Source organism: Aristolochia californica, unplaced genomic scaffold (genome assembly GCF_029961685.1).
Source record: "Aristolochia californica isolate CCGP_79_NKW_82.1479 unplaced genomic scaffold, dmAriCali1.0.hap1 SCAF_1, whole genome shotgun sequence".
NCBI classification, from domain to species: domain Eukaryota; kingdom Viridiplantae; phylum Streptophyta; class Magnoliopsida; order Piperales; family Aristolochiaceae; genus Aristolochia; species Aristolochia californica.
This window is the reverse complement of record NW_027181770.1, coordinates 2,696,651-2,715,854: the sequence shown is the minus strand read 5'-3', so window position 1 is coordinate 2,715,854 and position 19,204 is coordinate 2,696,651. Positions and strand designations below refer to the sequence as shown.

General features: G+C 42.1%; 3 protein-coding genes across 3 annotated transcripts; 1 reads left to right on the top strand and 2 right to left on the bottom strand.

Annotated features, from left to right (window-relative positions):
* Window positions 1-200: 200 nt before the first annotated feature.
* LOC137941337 (probable alpha,alpha-trehalose-phosphate synthase [UDP-forming] 7) lies at window positions 201-4,735 on the bottom strand. Its single transcript, XM_068786739.1, has 4 exons — window positions 4,548-4,735; window positions 2,207-4,246; window positions 1,851-2,124; window positions 201-1,276 (listed from the first exon to the last, which is right to left on the bottom strand). Exons 2-4 carry the CDS (start codon window positions 4,186-4,188, stop codon window positions 932-934), a joined length of 2,601 nt encoding a protein of 866 aa, XP_068642840.1. The 5' UTR covers window positions 4,189-4,246; window positions 4,548-4,735; the 3' UTR covers window positions 201-931.
* A 3,569-nt stretch (window positions 4,736-8,304) lies between these two features.
* LOC137958189 (uncharacterized) lies at window positions 8,305-12,946 on the top strand. Its single transcript, XM_068805536.1, has 8 exons — window positions 8,305-8,403; window positions 8,754-8,897; window positions 8,982-9,068; window positions 9,184-9,286; window positions 9,380-9,618; window positions 9,708-9,928; window positions 12,257-12,480; window positions 12,879-12,946. The coding sequence occupies exons 1-8, from the start codon at window positions 8,305-8,307 to the stop codon at window positions 12,944-12,946; spliced, it is 1,185 nt and encodes a 394-aa protein (XP_068661637.1).
* Window positions 12,947-18,320: 5,374 nt separating this feature from the next.
* LOC137952581 (precursor of CEP14-like) lies at window positions 18,321-18,942 on the bottom strand. The gene has a single exon (XM_068799678.1). The coding sequence runs from the start codon at window positions 18,859-18,861 to the stop codon at window positions 18,583-18,585; it is 279 nt and encodes a 92-aa protein (XP_068655779.1). The 5' UTR covers window positions 18,862-18,942; the 3' UTR covers window positions 18,321-18,582.
* Window positions 18,943-19,204: the final 262 nt, after the last annotated feature.

The window sequence follows — 19,204 nt, the reverse complement described above, 5'->3', positions numbered from 1 at the left end:
TCGTAGTTCCAAAATGCAGCAAATGCGTGTTTGAATGCACCGGCTAGCTCATACGGGAACCAGCCAACCACAGTCCAGTAGGAGAAATAGAGGATTTCTGGAGGATGGACCGAGCGACTTTGAAAACCTTTTTTCGTGCTGCACTTTTGGAATCCCCTTGCTAGTCATCGCTCTAATCTTACATGAAAAACATATGCTGATTTTACCAGTTTCCCGTTCTGATTTGCATTCAGGCCTCCGACACCAAATATAAAATAAAATAATCCGGAAATTTTCAAATATACAGTTCCGATGATCAGTCAATCAAATAAAGCAAATACGGAGGGAAGAATTTTGAACCACCCAAAAGGAGAAAAAAATTGCTAGCTGTATTATCAGTAACGTTCAGCTCTACATCCTACGAACCCTTGCTGGAACCCTCAAGCTTTTACTTCTTCTGCAGAAGTTACAGTTCAGTTGGTATGAGCATGCCACTTAGATGTCCCATCTCACGCTTATCCTTTCCACTGTCTGCCTCAGTAGATTAGAAATCTTCAATCTTTCCTAAGTGCAGTCCTCGCTTCTCCTTTTAACTATCATGGCAGGGCTTTGTAAGTATAGAATTGCCACAAACAAGTATAAGCCTTTGCATGCTTGAAATCCAGTAAAAGATAACGGCAGCGCTTCACTGAATCCATTGTCACCCGGCACACACCTCTTCCAACCATCATGCACCCAGAGTACCCAGAAGCTCTTCTTCAGTCAGTAAAATAAGCTGCATGTTTTCATGAGCTAGCTTTACAAAATTAATCCAATCAAATATTGCGGAAGGTGCTTCCTCCGTTTCAGTCGTAAAATAATCCTGTTTCTTTCCACCAACCGATTTGCTGGCATAAGTCACCAATAACTTATTTTCTCCTTGCAGAGTTTTTTGGTGGGATTCTCATGAAAATCAATCTGATGGAGCCAATAACCTGCCAGATGGATAGAGAGGAGGAGAGCTTTGAGTAGCAACTTTACGTGAGGATGACACCGAAGCTTCAGCAAGAGATTGTAGCATTCTTATGACGTCAACAGTATCATCCAAATAATACTTGGCTTTGCTAGGTTTCTGCCCAACTGTGCAGGCAAAAACTGCTGGGTTGGAGGAAAGCATTTCTCTTGCAAGAGCGCCCATTCCTTCAAACATATCTTCATCAGATCTGTCATCCCCAATACACAGCACAAAATCAGCTTGCCTGCCTTTTTCTGTCATGGATGCTAAGATCTTTTCAGCCACAAGGCCTTTGCTGACCGCCTATGATCACCAATAAAGAATTGGAGTCAAGACTACAATCACCAGGAATCAAAGATAAGCAATAGCAATGAAGAATCTTCAAATGAGTAAATGAAGGTTTGGATGCAGTTTTAATGATAAAAAAAACATGTTTTTCAGTGGTATTCAGTATTTGGCTGTTGTTGTCGAAAATGCCAAACATAAACCAGCATATCCAGAGAGACAGAAGCTGACTCAAGGAAAAGTAACAGACTGTTAAGCTTAAATTATATGGTTAGTTTCAAAGCAGTCATGAGATGAATTTTATACAGGAAAGAACAATCCTTTTGATCAAAGACACCACATAGCCTGCTCTTCGGGTCCTGAACATCAAATTGCACAGTTTGATCAAGTCACATGGCAAGCCCAAATTTGAGGCCTATGCAGGTTTTGAAGATGAGAATGGGGCTTTTTAAGATATCTTCTGACAGGGTCAGAACTCAGATGTCACAACCAGAAGCAGCATTTCCTATGCCCCATGTCAGAAAATCTCTAGCCAAAGCACAGTTCCCCAGGATATGATGCATTTGAATGACCTGAAGTACGAACATTTTACCTGAGGCTTCACTTCAACAATATGTTGCCCCCTCTTCACAGCAACAGGTTCATTAGCCAACACACTTTCTAGATGATCTAACAACTCCTTTGCTTGTGAAGATCCAAAGCCAGGGTCCGCATCCTGGTGGTGCCAAACCAATGCACTCTCTTTAGTTTCAATAGAAGAACCATCAGTGGCTTCCGTGTAGAGTTTCATAACTGGCTCTGCTATCTGTATCCACCCAAAATCTGTACTTTGACCACATATTTCCCAATCTTCATCACGCAACCACCTGACAGAGTCCTCACAAAATCATAAAATTGCCAAGTTATAGTATAAGAAGATGGAGACAAGATAAAAAGGAACCAATTTACCTCACGAAGTAGCCATGCTCTGCAGCAATTCCAAGCTTCTCACATGGAGAAAACCACTTCCCCAAGTTGCCTCTGCCTCTCCCACTAACAATAAAAACAACATTGTTTGGATCACTACAAAGTGCATTCAATATGGAGATCACTTCTTGACTAGGAGTTTTGTTGATAGATGTATGTGGAATCACAGTTCCATCATAGTCTAGCAATATTGCTCGGTTCTTTGCTCTCTCATATGCTGAAACAATGGCATCAATTGATAACTTCCTGAAATTAGGATCTAGCGCAACTACTCTAAAACCAAAGCTCAACCCAATTCCCCAACACCTTCTTCTGAAGTGATCCTTACATGATCTTTCCATATCATGTAAGAAGCTGCGTGACCAATAGGCGACATCATGGGTGCTCACAAATCGATAGTGTTTTTCATGTCTCAGCTGCTTCTCAGCCTCAGGCATTGATAGAGCTTCATTCATTGCCTCAGCCGTAGCTTCAACATTCCATGGGTTTACCCGGATTGCTCCACTTAGAGAAGGTGAACATCCAATAAACTCAGACACCACCAACATACTCTTCTTGTGCACGCTTAAGTCAGAACTTGATTCAGTTTGATTAGTTCCCTGCCTACACACGATATATTCATATGGGGTGAGATTCATCCCATCTCTTACAGCAGTCACAACCGCACATTCTGCAATAGTGTAGAAAGCAATTCTTTCACTGATTGAAACAGGTCTGTCAATGAACACGACTGGTTCATAACCTGGTTGGCCAAATTCCTCATTGATCCTTTTGCAGCTTGCTTCGATTTCTGCTTGAATCTCCTCAAGATCTCTACCCCTGCCCCTGGCAGGATTCGCAATTTGCACCAACACAGCTCTTCCCTGCCACTTTGGATGTAGCGTGAGCATCTGTTCCATAGCAAGAAGCTTCAAATTGATTCCCTTAAAAATATCCATATCATCAACGCCTAGCAACACAGTCTTCCCCTCAAACTGCTGCCTAAGCTCTTCAACTCTCCACTCTTTGTCTGCCAGACTGAGCACAGACTCCAGCTGACCCATGTGGATCCCAACTGGCATGATTTTAATCCCAACAGTTCGTCCATAATACTCTAACCCGATGTATCCCCTCTTTGACTGATACTCCAAACCCAACATCCGGCTGCAGCAAGAAAGGAAATGTCGTGCATAATCAAAGGTGTGGAAACCAATCAAATCTGAATTCAATAGTGCTTTAAGGATCTCTTCTCTAACAGGAAGAGTTCTATAGATTTCAGAGGACGGGAACGGACTATGCAGAAAGAACCCCATCCTTAACCTATTAAATCGCCTTCTTAAAAAAGTGGGCAGGACCATCAAATGGTAATCGTGAATCCACACATAGTCGTCTTCTGGATTAATCACTTCAATAACCCTCTGCGAAAAGATCTTGTTGGCAGCAACATAAGCCTCCCACAGTGAGCGGTCAAACCTACCACCATGATCTGCCGAGAAGGGGAGCATGTAATGGAACAGCGGCCACAAGTGCATCTTGCAGAACCCATGATAAAATTTTGAAAGAATATCAGGTGGCAAAAAAGCAGGGACGCACTTGAAACGCTCCAATAAGGTTTGGTAGACATCATCCTGTTCCAATGGGTCCACATCCACCCTTAAAGATCCAACGTAGATCACTTCCATGTCTTCGGGCAATCCGTCTTTTAGTTGTAAAAGCAAGGAGTCCTCGTCCCAACTGAAGCACCAACCTTTGTTGTCCGGTCGGCGTTTGGCTTTGACGGGAAGTTGGTTCGCTACAATTATTATGCGATCTTGAATAATGGAAGATTGGACATCGGAGGAGACGCTGTTTGCCTGGTCGTCGTCGAGCTCGGAGACAATTCCCGGTACAGTCATTACACGAGGTAGACGTTTTCCGGTGCGCCCAATCGCCGGAAAATTCCCCGACGCCAGATCTAATAGATTTGTATATGATCTGGACATCATTTTCGATACACTTTTCTTCTACCAACGTAAAGTAGCGCAAGAAATCTGATTAGGCAACCTGCAAGGAACCAAGTGCCGATATTGCACAAAATGATAACCCTAGAAACAAAACAAGAAGCAACAAGATCCAAGAAAAGTAAAAGGTCGGGCACTTTCATTAGGGTTATGATAGTAGAAGATCTAAGCACAAGAACAAGGATATATTTTCTTCTTTTGAATCTCGATAACGCAACATAGCTCGATAACGAATCCTAAAACTATAAAGGAAACAAGAAAAAAGAAGCACGTCTGTCAACCGTGATCGATTGAAGACTTGTTTCAAAGAAATATGTAAGAGAGGATCAGAAATTGAAGCTTACCACCGTAGAAAAGATTGAATATGTGATCGCGCGATGACGGACACTACGTGATTTTTCCTTCTGCTCCTTATATTTTTTTTTCTCGGACTTTCGTTAGAGAGCGAAAATAGACCACCTAGGTTTCAGTCCATTTGCTCGCAAATTATAAATTATCCGTCTCTCTTTCTCTCTCTCTCTCTCTCTCTCTCTTTCTCCCCTTCTCAAAAGCCTCTTATTTGAATATTCAAGGGAGAAGAACAAAGGAAAATGCATAAATGCTTTCAGGGGAAAGAAAATATGAACAGAAAAAAATGGAAATAGAAAGAGGATAAGGTCGGCCGTGCCAGCTGGCGTCACATAGTCACCTTCACGCGCTTCCCAGGAAGATGTCCAGAAACGTGGCACGTGGGTTCACTACCACGTAAGATGTCCATCTCCGTTTCGAGGACAGCGGACCAGTCAAAAGACGACACGTCACACTAGAAGAAGTGGCCCGGGAGGGAGCGGTTCAAGATTGACTGGCAAGGTGTAAAGCTGGTTCCACGGATGGGATGGGGGACGCTGGGCCCAGCAGGAAGATTATGACATGGACGAGAAATTGTTACGTCAGCACTGACGCTTGACGTGCCGGTAATAAGCCCACGTTTTTAAAAAATTTCTTTCCTTCAGTCATCGATGGAGCAGGTCGCGTTTCCCTATTGCCACATCCATTCGAGGTAGACAATCACAGGATTTGTCCTGATTTTTTCCAATTATGACATACTTATCCGCCTCTTCTTCTCCGCTTTTTGCAGTGGCTTTATTGTAAAAAGAAAAGGGTATTCCGGTCCGGTTGGCCATTCCGTTTGATCCTCTCGAAGCCAATTGGTCGAATCTGAATTGAAAACCAATGACCCGGAAGTCGGAACCAGCACCCGACGTGTTTTCCTTATCTTTCTTTATCTTTTTGTTTTTTAATCAATTTTTTTATTTTTTTATTTATGGCTCTCTGGCGTCGACGCCCTTTACCGAACAACGTGGGAACGGATCATTTCTTTTGAAAAAGATTATTGCTAATGAAGTGAAGTGACGAGTTAGCGAGTCTCGTTATGAACCGAGTCTCATAAAAGCTAGACTCACCATAACAAGATGAGTTTTATAGTTAATATGTTCCACTCGATAGGAGGCTTTATAAGAAAAAAAGGACGAGTCAACAACGGGAGGGTTGCACGTGCTAGATAAGCCAACGTGGAACCTAACCATCACCAATTCCAAATATCCTTCTCCATTGACCTCTGCACGTCATGGGTACATAAATTAAATCCATTTGCATAACGGCAGGGGCACTTATTCCGCCAGAAGGGGAAGAGTTTCCTAGGCATACGCTCTTTCTCCGTCTGAACGCATATCGACGGAGAACAGGGAATGATTAATCAAAACGGCGGCCCGCCTTGACCCTGGTTCGGAATGGCGCGCATCAATCTAAGGTGGATAAGCATGCATCAGCATCTCGTGGATAAAATTCCACGCCCCAATGGCTGCGGAAAATATACCCCGAATCCTGGAAAGTCCAGCCACCGCCCCTCGATCATGCATTATCCAGTCCTGAAGGCTGTAGCTGCGAAGGGAAAGAAAGCTGGAAAGAATCATTCGCCCCCTTTTTTTCTTTTTTTTTCCCAAAAGGAACTACAGGGTTAGGATTCGAGCGGCTCCCCGATATTTCTGGGTGCGGCTCATCAGTGGCTGGGATCGTTCTCTCACAAGGCGAGCGATCCTCGCGAAAGACGAGGAGGGAAAGGGTGGAAACTGAGAAACAAGGGAACAAGGTGCTACCCACAGAGGGGAGATTTGTGTAAACAAATGCAAGATTGAAGACTCAACTGAGAGGTTTCTTGTTTGTATAGAGTTATTGAAGTTCTTTACTGGGGTTTTGAAGACTCCGAAATCGGTGACCAGTGACAAGTCAAGAAAGTGATAAGTAATGAGTTGGATACCGGGGTATGAGAGTTGTCATCATCTGTCGGTGAGTGCAAGGGTGAGGAGAAACCAGCTGTTCTGCTGGAGCTTCGCAGCTTCTTTAAATGAAAACTGAAAATTTTAGAGATGGGCAGGGTTGGTCGGCTCTAAGGAAGCGTACGACACGTGGTTTTTTAGCTGGGTCTGGGCATCGAGTGGTGGGTTCTAAGCGTACAACTACTCAAATGGCAGCCATTAAATCCTGAAAGACTAGAATCTTTTAAGGCCTGATTTCGTCATTTACATTGCTTTTCCTTGTTGACACCTTAACCCCCACCATAGTTATTGAAGTTGTTCAGTACTCGTGTTTTTTCTCAAAGGCGAGAGTGACCCATACATCGTCTTCTTCCTCTTTTGTGTCCAAGACTCCAAATAAAGAGCTGCGAGACGCGCTTCTGTTTCATCTTCTAAGTGTACTGTGACAATAATATTGCACGCCTCGCCTCTTGCACTAGTTGGCGCAGCATGGGACTGTTCGAGTCCCACAACCATCGTCAACTATTTGAACAGATAATTATAATTTTCTGCCATTTTGCCTTCAACTAGGTGATGTTGAAATTTGTTTGGATGGTCCCATGGGAAACAGCGAAATACCTGCCTCAGCCTGGAGGCTTTCTTGGCTGTTTCCTCCTCGACAAGTTACATTTTCTTTGTGGGGATCGAGCTGATTATTCCAATGTACCTTAACGTAACGACTGGTCTGTGGGAAATTAACAGTTATTTAACTTTCACCACACAACAATGATTGTATTAATTCCTCTTCTTCTTCTTCCCCAGATTTTTGTAGTCTTGGGATATCTCCGGCATGTCAAGCGGAACCATTTCTGTCAACCTAAGCGTTCGAGTGGTAGGCAACTGGTCGGAGACGTAGCAATGGATCCCAATCTTTGGAGCTTTTCTGTCTTTTGCGACTGCCTTTTCAGCTGGACCTAGTAGTCTTCCTGAGCCGGTGGGTTTCTCTTGATCAGTACACCAAAGATTTAATCATTGAAACATCTGGAGTCAAATTTTATCGCCTCTTCATCTACATATGAATCGTTGTCAGTAACATCCTTATCAGCAGGTAGATCGAGTTAGGAATATGATACATCAATCAACAGTGGATAAGCATCTGTCCATGTTTAATTGATTGAACAGTTCTCCTCGACAGTGGAATCCAATGCTTTGACACTTTTACAAGCCTCCGTGGTGGCTTGCATGATCAATGTGCCAGGTGCGGCGTTATCAAGCAACGGAACAGTTCATCGTTTGTTTTCAGATGTGCGCCTCACACTCTTCCTTATATCCTTTTTTTTTTTCATTTCAATTTCGTTAAATTCTCTTATGTCACTAACCCGCCTTTTCTACAAAGTGTAAACTACCAACACCACGACTAGCGGCTGAAAGCCTTAACTTGCTCCTTATGCATGGATTAACTCGTCTCCAGATTCCTCCTTACCTAGAGGAGGAAGAAAGGCACTAGACTTTACTAACTCTTATGGGAATTTTCTTTGTTTCCGCAATTTCTCAAAGGAGATCAACCCAATGAGGGATTCTTGATGTGGAGTATGGTTACTGTTCTTATCACTTCAAGTACTCGCACTAACATTTCCTAATCAATGTATTATCTTCTTCCAGTGGCTAAAGAAACACCAGAAATTATTACCAGCCATTTAGCAATCAATATGCAGATATATGTCAATGAAAGTTCTTCGAAAACTAAGGCTATTTTTATATCTTGGTACATGGGTGAAGAATCGTGATTTGCTTATCTGCAGTAATATGGCTTTCTTTTGCTACCTATATGGAGTTACCTGTTTCATCTCAACAAACGATGCAGAGCGCACTCCTTGGAACGATGCTGGCTACTCGTGGTTTTGACGTCTTATCTGTTCGCAGTAAGGTAAAGAGATACTCATTTATGTCCTCTCCTTTTAAACTTTTTCCAAGTTTTAGTCTGATTAACCTCGAGTACATGACATATGTTGCAGTGTCATAAAATTCTACCTAAAAACACAAAACTTGAAAGAGCAAATGGTTAATTTTGAATAGCTAGGTTCGCTCCACCAACTAAGAATCCAACCTCATGAAAGACCATCTTCTTCTTCGTTTACATTTCGCCACTTGAGTAGCGTTTTAACCTGTGCAGAGTGAAGCTTATGCATTTAATGGCATGGGCCTGCTCCGGATCGTTATGGAATGGATAGCAGGCCCAGTTATAGCTGGTGGTGTGATCGGCTTTTGCTTTTTCAGGCTTCTCAAGGTTTTGCTGCTTCGCCGAGAGAATGCAGAGAAAAGGCTGCTCATATTTCTGCCTTTCTACTAAGGGGTATCAGCTGGATTGCTCTGCTTCTTTATCCTATACCTGGTTCCTTGGCTCAATCTTTACTAATTCAAGTACGTCCTTCTAATTGTTGAAAATTTGAGAAAGAGGAGCAGAACAAAACCATGATCGCTCCCCATTTCTTGATTTGGTGCTAGGTTATTTATCATTTAGTAACACCAGAAGCATGGGAAGTCATAGTAGCGGTCACATTGGCAACCGTCGTCGCTGCTCTGTTATCTCTGGTGTGCTTTCGTCCCTTGTACCGAAGATCAGGCTTGGTCTTTCCCCGGAAAACTTTTCACGAAAATGTAGCATATAATACGTTCCAAGTCGCATCTGTTTTGATCCATGATGAAGATCGTGGTAGTTCCCTTGACCAGAAAGAGATTGGAAGCCGACGAGAAGGCCTACATCAGTAAATGCAGCAAATCACGGAAGCCGAGCTCGGACCTAAATCACGGTACTTAAGTTGCCGATAATAAAGTTGAAAGTGACGAGGAGAAATTTGAAAATGTCCTAAAAGCTTTCATGGAAAAGAGAGTTCTGGATACAGTATATGAAGAGGACGAGGGCAGTTGGGCTTCTCCCGCTGCAGTTCCAGAATCCCATCAAGTGTCGCCATTATCATCAGTGACCACGCAGTTGATTCCCTTGAAGCAGCTTCTTGGATCTAAACCCAACCGTTTGGCGCAGAAGAGAGATTTCCAGAGGATTGAAAAGTCTGCAACTGGGAGGAATAGGAATTTCTCACGGGTATTCACAGATCAGAAAACTTTCACTTTCTTCCCTAAGGTCAGCCCTCTACCCACCATTGTTATCCGACTCGGTCTAAATAGTATCAACACGTACCCTCATAACCAAACTTGCTGAAACTATTGCAGGTCATTGAATATGATAGGAAAACTCTCGTTCGGCATGCACTTGCGGAGAAATTTGAGCCGAAGATGGAAGATCTCTTTCGCTTCCCACATTTGCTCGCAGTCTCCATTTACATGTACGTTCAATCTGCAAATGAGATAGCAGCTTTAGCGAGCCCATTTGAAGCCATAACGGACGTGTTGCACCACAGAAACAGATATTCGGGCAAAATGGTGAAGATCTGGTATACTTCGGCTTTTTTTTTTCGTAGGTCTCTGTCGTCGATTCCGTAAAGTCGCGAATCGTTCCTAAGGAGTTATACTTGATTTAGGGGACAATCGAAGTCAGGTGGTGGCTCAGAGCCGTGGCAGGACTTACTGCTTCCCTTGGGTTCTTTCTGTGTGGATGGCGGCTCACACAAAGCCTCGGAGGCAAGCTCAATTACACAAGCAATTCAAGAGCGTTAAGCTCAAAGTTTTCTGCAGTGACGATCATGATCCTGGCAACTAAAATGAAGTTTCCATTATCGTGTACCCATGCTTTCATCGGGTCATTACTTGGAGTCGGAATAGCGGATGATGCAAGGGTCATTACAATTCTATCTCTTTGCCTGAAGAGTTTACTTCATTAGCAAGAAACATGTTTAAATAACTGAAATTTATTTTGTGCAGAATGTGAATTGGAAGCTCCTCCTCACGTACGTATGTGGATGGATCGGTGGCATATGCTTCTGCTGTTTGCTTTCTTACGGGCTCCATTCATTTAGTGTCCGGTCCCCTGCTTATATAGTGCCTCGAAATAGTCTTCGACAAATGGCTGGTTTTGTACAATTCCTTGTGTTCTTGAACCAGAGCCCTCTCTTCCATTTGCTTGAGTATGAAAACAAGCTTGCTATAATGAGACTTAATTCCCTACAAACCCCACAAACAACACTTCGCTTTTATGTGATAAAGTACATCGGGTCGTGCTAAAGCAATAAGGAGCTCTCTGGGTTATCCATTCACAAAAGGCAATTTCACCAAAATAACCATTTAAAATAATTTATTTTGAAAAATACCAACTTTGATCGGTCCACTGCACATGTGTACAGTCAAAGGCGACATGTAAGCTTTGACGGCTTACATGTCGCCACGTTATCAGTGCAGTGAAGTTATATGAACACGTTATCTGCCATGTCATTATTTTGCCATGTCAGATGCCACATCATTAAATGATAAAAAATTAAATAATTTTTTTTAAAAATAAAATACATTTTTTATTACCTTATATCTAAAATAATAAATTCTTAAAAAATCTAATAAATAATAAAAAAAATAACTCTTACTTATTTAACACCATTTACTATCAATAAAAAAATTATTAATTAAAAATTTTTATCGTTACACTTTTTATTACTTTATATTTTAAAAAATAAAAAATGAAATAAGTATACTAATTAGATTTAAAATATTTAGAAAATAAAAATATTTATAAATTTAAAAAATATACAAAAAAATTATTTTAGATTTTAAAAATACAATTTATTTGTATAATTTTTTCATATTATTTAAAAAATAATAAATTATTAAAAATAAATATTAGTTAATTAAAAATCTTACAACACCTTTTATTATCAATTAAAAATATTTATTAACTAAAAAAATATGAAAATTTTACTTGAGTTTAAAAAATAAATATACCAGTACACTTTTATTACCTTATATTTAAAATAATAAGTTATAAAAGATCTTACTCTTACCTATTTAACACTTTTTTATTATCGATTTAAAAAATATTTTAATTAAAATTTTTGAAAATTTTAGTTTTGAGTTTAAAAATCAAATTTATCAATACATTTTTTCAAATAGACTTTTTATTACCTTATATTTAAAATAATTAAAAATATATATACTAATTAATTAAAAAATCTCTTACTCTTACTAATTAAACAAATTTTATTATCGATTTACAATAATTTTTAATTTTTTAATTGAGAGGGGGATGTCGAGGTCTAGGGCGAGGCCGATCGGCGGGAGTAGGTATTGCGAGAGGGGAGAGGAGAGGAGAGGAGACCGAGGCCGAGGCCGAGCGGCAACGAGAGGGCGAGAGGAGAGGAGAAAAATGAGCGAGGAAAAATGTGTATTTAATTTTTTATTTAAAAAAAAATTATTCATTTTTTTTATTTAATGACATGGCAGACGATGTGTTAATTTAACTTCAATGCACTGATGATGTGGTGACATGTAAGTAGTCAAAGCTTACGTGTCGCCTTTGACTGTACATATGTGCAGTGGACCGGTCAAAGTTGGGTATTTTTCAAAATAATTTGATGACGTCGTTGTTTTTCAAAATAAGTTGTTTTAAATGGTTATTTTGGTGAAATTTCCAAAACAAAAAGAGAAAAAGAATAAACTATAATAGAGGCTACTGTAGTGTATCATCTAGTTCATCTCAGGGACAAATTAATCCATATCATTTAAAGAGTTCCCTATGTGATGAGATTACTCTTGGTAGTTGTCTTTGGGACTGATTTCTCGAGCCTTCGACCCGTGATTGAATGCATTTTCTAATGTAAGCCATACTTCGCGTACAGTGGAAAGGCCAACAGCCTCAGCCATTGCATCCTTGGTAAGAGAGCAAAGGAGGAGGCTCAGAAGGTGTTGATCCATTGTTCTCTATGTTATATATTCAGTAGTAGAGATGGTCAAATCCGAAGTGGCAAATTGAGGTGGTGGCGTGAGGGTTCCGTCTGCATAGCTGAGGAGATTTTGGCTCTCAAGAAAGGGAAAAAGTTGGTTTCTCCGGAAGAGAGTAATGGTAATCATGTGAATGAGAGTTTGAAAAGGGAAGAAAGGAGAAATAGAGTCAACGACCATTGATGTTTGACCCGAGAGATACTTTTGGCTTTTGAACCTTGGAAAAAGGGAGATGAGGGGTTTGACGGTAAACTTTGAAAAGAGGCAATTTTTTTTTCAAATCTCTATGAACCGAGCTGGACATTGGGTTGAACCTGGGGCCAATGCTGCAAACCTGGGTTCCCTCTCTCTAGTTGGGCGAGGGTTTGGCTCAAGGAGGAATGGGCCCTCGCGCTTGAAGGGGAGAAAAAAAATTATAGAGGAAGCGGCACCGCGATGAGAATGCAACGGCGGAGCTTGGTGGAATGCGGTGGCAACAACGGAAGAATCGTGCTGGCAAATCTTGTTGTTCTTGTTCAGGGAAGCTTCTTGTTGAAAGAAATGGCTATCAAATAGACAAAGGATTGACGACGTTTGATACCATGTGAGATTTCATTAATAATCTATTTATTCACCACGATTATATTCAAGATTACAAGGTGTATTTATAAATAAATTGGTAACAGAAAAATACTATTTATGGCACTCTGTGATCTTTGGATTCTGATAATGGAAACCTGGTCTACAAGCTTATGTTACGGCGGCATATTGTTCACATACTGCTTGCTCCTTTGCCGAAAGCATCCTAATGGATCACATTTTCCATTTGTGCTTATCTTCCAAAAAGGATCACACTTTCCATATAATAACGACTCTTGGCAACAAGTAACAACATTTCGATGTGCTTACTATTGCTAGTCTTTTGAAGAGAACACAATGAGTGATGAAAGAGATGAAGATAAACATCAATGTAATAGTCAATATGATTCATGCTTTTCACTTAGAAAAGTGTAAACCCGTATTCTTTGCAAAAAAATACAATGTGAATGATCTCGTGACCTCCCCACGAGATCGGAGAATCTGAATGGATTGTGGAAGATCGCGCCACTTGTGAGTGGAAGCAGCTGTGCGAGGCTGACTAATTAGTAGATGAAAAGCTGCATGAAAACGAAGGGTGACACTAGTGAGGAACTTCGCCGGCACGAAACAAGGGCCGGATTCAATGGAAGCGGGCGAGCAGCCATGGTTGGGGACACTAGGGAGGTCCATGCACGTCGCCAACGTGCGAATCTAATGTCACGGCGTGTGGTGGGGTCTCTTCCATCTCCCGTCATCAATGAGCGAGGGGCAAGAGGCCGTTTTTGTTGAGCAAAAGTCAAATATTACGATTACATCACTAAAGTGATTGAAATTGACAAATCCAAGTATTTTTACTTTTATATTAGGTTGAAATAAGATTTTACGGGTCCCGATAAACACGCTTCCACCTCGTAGAGGGCCTCATCTTTTACCGGTGGACCCGGTTGGATCTCATCTTTGACGGTATCGAGACCCACATCTCTTTCATTTCTTCATACTCTTTTGCTTTTCCCACAAGCCTTTCTCCCGGATACTTTGCGTAATCCACTTCGAATGGCACTATCCTCGTCGCCTCCTCGCCCACTATATATATAAACCAAAGGCCGTTGCGTCTTCGAATCAAGAATAATTGACAATCAAGATGCAGTCTCCAATCTTCTCCACTTCTCTGAGGTTCGCCGCCTTCCTCCTCCTCGTTCTTGCGGCGATTGGTGCTTCCGGGGCGAGAACAACACCGGCGGCCGCCCTATCCGCTTCCAGCCGAGAACTACGAAAAGCGGATGCCACTTCCGTAAAACCCATAATAGCCACTGTAGTGAACGTCTTCAGCAGGGGTCGCATACCAACTTCGGCTCCCAGCCATCGAGGCCACGCCGTCCCTGTCTTTAACAGACACCTTTTGCGAAGCAACTTCAGAAATGAACCCAGTTTCACAGAGCTAACCTCGAGACCCAGTCCCGGTGTGGGACACTAAGTTCCCGACTGTCAAGGTGTCGGGCGTTTCCTTTTCTGTAACATTTTGTGAATGATTCTTACAATCCACACTCTCTTTGTTTTCTTGTTAGACGGAAGTTGTTCCTTTTACTCTTGAGCGAACAGTACGATACACAGAAACAGAAAGAGTTAAGACAGAAATTTTGCTGATTGTTCGGGTTTCCTTATTCGATCAGTCTTGTGTTCTCATTAACGAAAAATAAATCTTCCTCGCACTGTTCAGAAATGTCGTCTAATGTAATTTGAAGTGGTAGCGACTAATTGGTTCTTTTGAGGAATATTTCTCAGCTCCTGGCTTGTGATTTGTTGTAATAAATGATATAAAATATGTGTTTTAAGGATTTTTAATTCTTAAACGTTTTATCTTTATAAAAACTGCAGCCGTCTCCCGTTTCAGTCTCCCAAGTCCTGAGTATGGTTATATGACTCGGTGGGTCAGCTTGCGAGTCGGCCAGGATAAACCCGGAGGATAGGTCAAGCCTAGGATCGGACTTCCCATTTCCCTGTGTAAATACGTCACATTATCCCTTACTTGTTTCGAACGAGTCCAATTTCTGGACCTGGACCTGGACCTGAGAGGCTAAAGTCTTAACGCCATTTAAATAATCCGACCCAGATTTCAGAGAGCTGATTGGATCCCACCATGGGGCTTTGAAGCAACTCGGAAAAACCGAGCTCGTTCAGTCTGAATTCTGGAACGAATTTAAAGAGAACGGACGACGAAGTCAAAACTTCGAGATATGCGCTAGTAACTCTTTTTTGGAACTGCGTAGAGGGTGGGAATAACCCAAACCGGCTTAGTGGGCCGAGCAGGATACTGACCAACCTAGTAGACCGTGATGCTCAATTCAACCCACAAGCCTGCATCATTTGCCATGCGAAGATTCACATTCACAAATGGACAGCAACTGCTTGCTCGATCAGTAGGGAGCAGTGCTGCTGCTTTTGCTTCTTTACGCAATCTCTTCTGAATTTGACGAGGGTAGTTACCTGAGTCTCTGGGTAATAGTTGGAAATTGTTCTTCCAGGTCAAATGTAAACACTTACTTTGGTGGAATTATTAAAGACTACTTGCAATTATAAATCCGAATCATCCAGAGTGGACGTGATCAACAGGAATAAATCAATTTTTACCCAATGTGTTATTAAACGACATTTAATTTTTCGAGATCGGAATGAAGGCTTCAGTAGCAGACACAGGTTGGGACAAGTTTTGGAGCATAAATTTCAGCAGCTTAAAAAGTTTAGGATACTAAAATATTATTTTTTGATTCGGTAATGAGAGCCAGGAATGGCGTGTTGTTGCTGCCATACACGAGGAATCCGTAAAATGAAAATTTTCTTGAAACGGGCTCTCTGAGATGCAGAGCAGTAAATTTCAGTCGTCTTCAGCCATGGTTGAATAGCTGAGGTAAAAGTTAATTTTGGTGAGGATCAATAATGGAAGTTAGGATTGCGTCGGGAACGGAAAGTAGCCGCACCTGCAACAGATACGCGTAGAAGTTCCATACGATCTGCTGCCGTGATATCTGACTGAAAATGAAAACAAACAAGTCACAGATGGTTTAGCTGCATTGGCTTTCTCTCCGAGAGACGGTGCCCACGTGGAGAAGGGTTGGTGGCTCAATCATTCCCCGAAACTTACAGTCGGTCGTGGCCGTGGGCGGTCGCGTTCAAGCTCGATCCAACCTGCGAGTGTCCGAACAAGGTTTTTGTTGATAAATTGAACGAATACGAGCATTGGAATTCAACGCAGTAGGACCCCATTTCCATGGGTCCCTTCAAGCTACGCCGCATGGGACATTTACCCACTGGGAGGTTTGTAAACGAACATCATTCACCCATTTTTCTGGGTCCTTGCCTCTGATAACGCAGGCAGAAAAAGCCACCTTGGAATTACTGAAAAAGTCTACTCACCAGACCCACACGGCGCCACTTTTGGGTCTACTACACCTTTACAGAAAAGGAAAAATGCTGAAGCTTTTCGTTGGCGTACAGCACGTCTTGATGTTTTTTCTACGCCCAGACTCGATCCTGCTGTGCTATTCGCCACTCTCCCAAGAAGAAGAGGGAAGATGACTGAGAAGAGCATTAATGGCTTCTAAATAACGATCAATATTAGAAGTTTGCAGAAGCAGGACCCATGCGACCACGCGTCTGGAGGACTGCATGCTAAACTTCTTCTAAGGTGGAGTGGAGGCCCCTCCATGATCGACTCAGACAACACCCTTTTGATGATGGGTTCATTATTCACTTTTCCCTTTTGTCGGTAACTTTCATGGCTGTGCACCTAACGTATCTGACACTCTCATGAAGTCCTCTGCGATAATGGCTGGAACTGTGTAACGCTCACCCCCGCCCCTCCCCTGTACTCGTTTACCTCAGCATGACGGCAAATCTGAGATCCCCTTCGTGATGCCACCACCGGCCCACTGCTAGTGTTTGATGAAGAACGAATCTGGTGGCCACTTTCTGCTGCTATCATTTTTAAGTTTATCAACCTTTTAATTTGGCCGGCGAGCACATAAAAAAGGAAAGGTTGATAAGATACCTGAAAACATCCAAACTCTGTTAACTTTCTAGTTTATACTCGTTTCGCCATATTCCACGAAATCGTAGCCTACGGCAAGACCTTTACAAGAAATTTCAAGGACATACGAATTGATGCAAATGCCACCAACGAAAACATGAAATGTGTATGAAGAGATTGTGTATATCACCTGATCTCTACAACCAACGAGAAACAGACGCACGGCAGCTTAAATCGTGAGTTAGGCAGACGTCAAGCTTTGTCACAGTAGAGTTTGCATCTTAGAAGAAAATAACAAGTTTCCAAAGAAAGAAAATGCGTTTTCATTGGATTGGCTAGCTCTTCGAGTAGTCAAGAGTATTATTCTAACAGAGATTCACTACAAAGTATTTCATATCCATCAAATAACTGATCACAGTGGCTCAAATTCCCTCTGTCAATCACATAAGCTTTTCAGAAAGATATGAAATTAATGGATACGAAAGATAAACCCTCAAGCCATCAGTGACAAGACGTTGCTTTTTCTTTTCGTAGTCAATGATGCATGTTCAGAGAGGAGAACGAATGGGTTTTGCAATGACACCACCATCCACTCGTGTTTTATGCATTAAAAAAAAGCTCGATTCTGTTTCCGATGATGTTGAACGTTAACGATGGCAATTCCAACTACTACATATTCAAAGATAAGCATTCGAAGCCCGAAACACATCAGGGAATGATTACCACAAAGCATCACGCTTCTCTGCTGATTGATTTCTCCTACATAAATCGTAAACCTGACGCCGAATTGGCGACTGTTATGTGAAAAAGCACAGGGTTCGTATCAAATCTGTATGTTTCTTTGTCAGTCACAGTTAATAGAGAGAGCTTCGTGTGGCAAAAGCACCTTACAGGCATCCAATTTAGGAAATTATACCGAGGAAAGGCTACAATTACAGATTCGATATCAAATTTAAGGGCGCAGAATGGTCCAATTATGTGGGTGGGTGGAACGAAAGAGGCCAAAGCATTGGAGCTGCTGACATCGAATATGTATCCTGCGTTCAGGGAACGCGAAGATCTGTAGAAAGTATCTTGGCTATCTTTTATATAACTGATAGGATTTACCCAATATAAGCATCAAGCAGGACAATAAGACAAACGTAGAGGGGGAATCTGTTGTGCGGGCAATACGAATTTGAAGGGCCGATTGTTCGTTCTATTCAGCATGTCGACGCATCAGTTACTTTTTGACTTCTTGGATCGTCGGCAGCTACTATCCCCGCCGCTAACGACGGAAAGAGTGGTCCGTATGCACTAATCATTAAATCGAAAGAATCATACAAAAACAGATCGTAAGGGGAACCTTTCTTTGAACAAATTCCAACGCTTTTCACTGCTTTAACAGAAATTCAAAAACTGTGACCTTACAGTCTGTGTTTCATGTATCTCTCCTCTTCTCACGGGAGCTGTAAAATTAATGAATTCGGGGTCTTTCTATACATTTCGTGGCTATACAGTATGAAGCTTAAGTCATCAGAACAGAAAGAAAATGCAAATCCAAAAAACAAAAGTCCTGCGAAGGCTGATCTACCAAAGTCTGTCGTATGAAAAAATAAATAGAAAAAAGGAGAGAGAGGAAAACAAGGCGTCTTTCATCTTCTAATGGCCCATACCGGGACTCGGAACAGACTTGAGAATCCGGTCGATCTTGGCGAAATGCATGGTGAGGAGCTTCTGTTCGTCGATCACAGCGTGGCCCTTTTTGCTGGGCGCCGACGGGGGTACGTTACCTTTGGGAAGGACGCTAAGGAACAAACCCGCATCCAAGGAAGGAACGTTCTTTGTGATCTCTTCGCTCAATAGCTTTCTAGCGTGTAGACAAGGAGCGAAGCAGCAGACAAGGATAAGGATGAGAGCCAGCAGTTTGCAAGACGCCATCTGTTGAACTTGTTCTGGAGTAAGTGGCCTGGCTATCTGGAGCGGAAGAGGAGGAGAGAAGTGAGAGAACGAATGGATGGAAGGGAGCGGAGGGAGGGAGGGTATGGTTTGAAGAGCGAGAGAGGGATTTTATATAGCGCGAGGGAGGGTGAATAGTGGAGCCGTGGACTGCTCTTTCCGTCCATTGCTACCGCGTGTGGGCTAATTAGTCAAGAGAGAGAGACGGAGGCTTCGCGATCAAGTCAGATTGCACTCGTATACTTCGCCGTTTCAGTTGAATCGGAAACAAAATGACAATTGGTGGCTTGGGTTTCAAAGGTGAAGTCAGCTCCAGCTTCCCCTC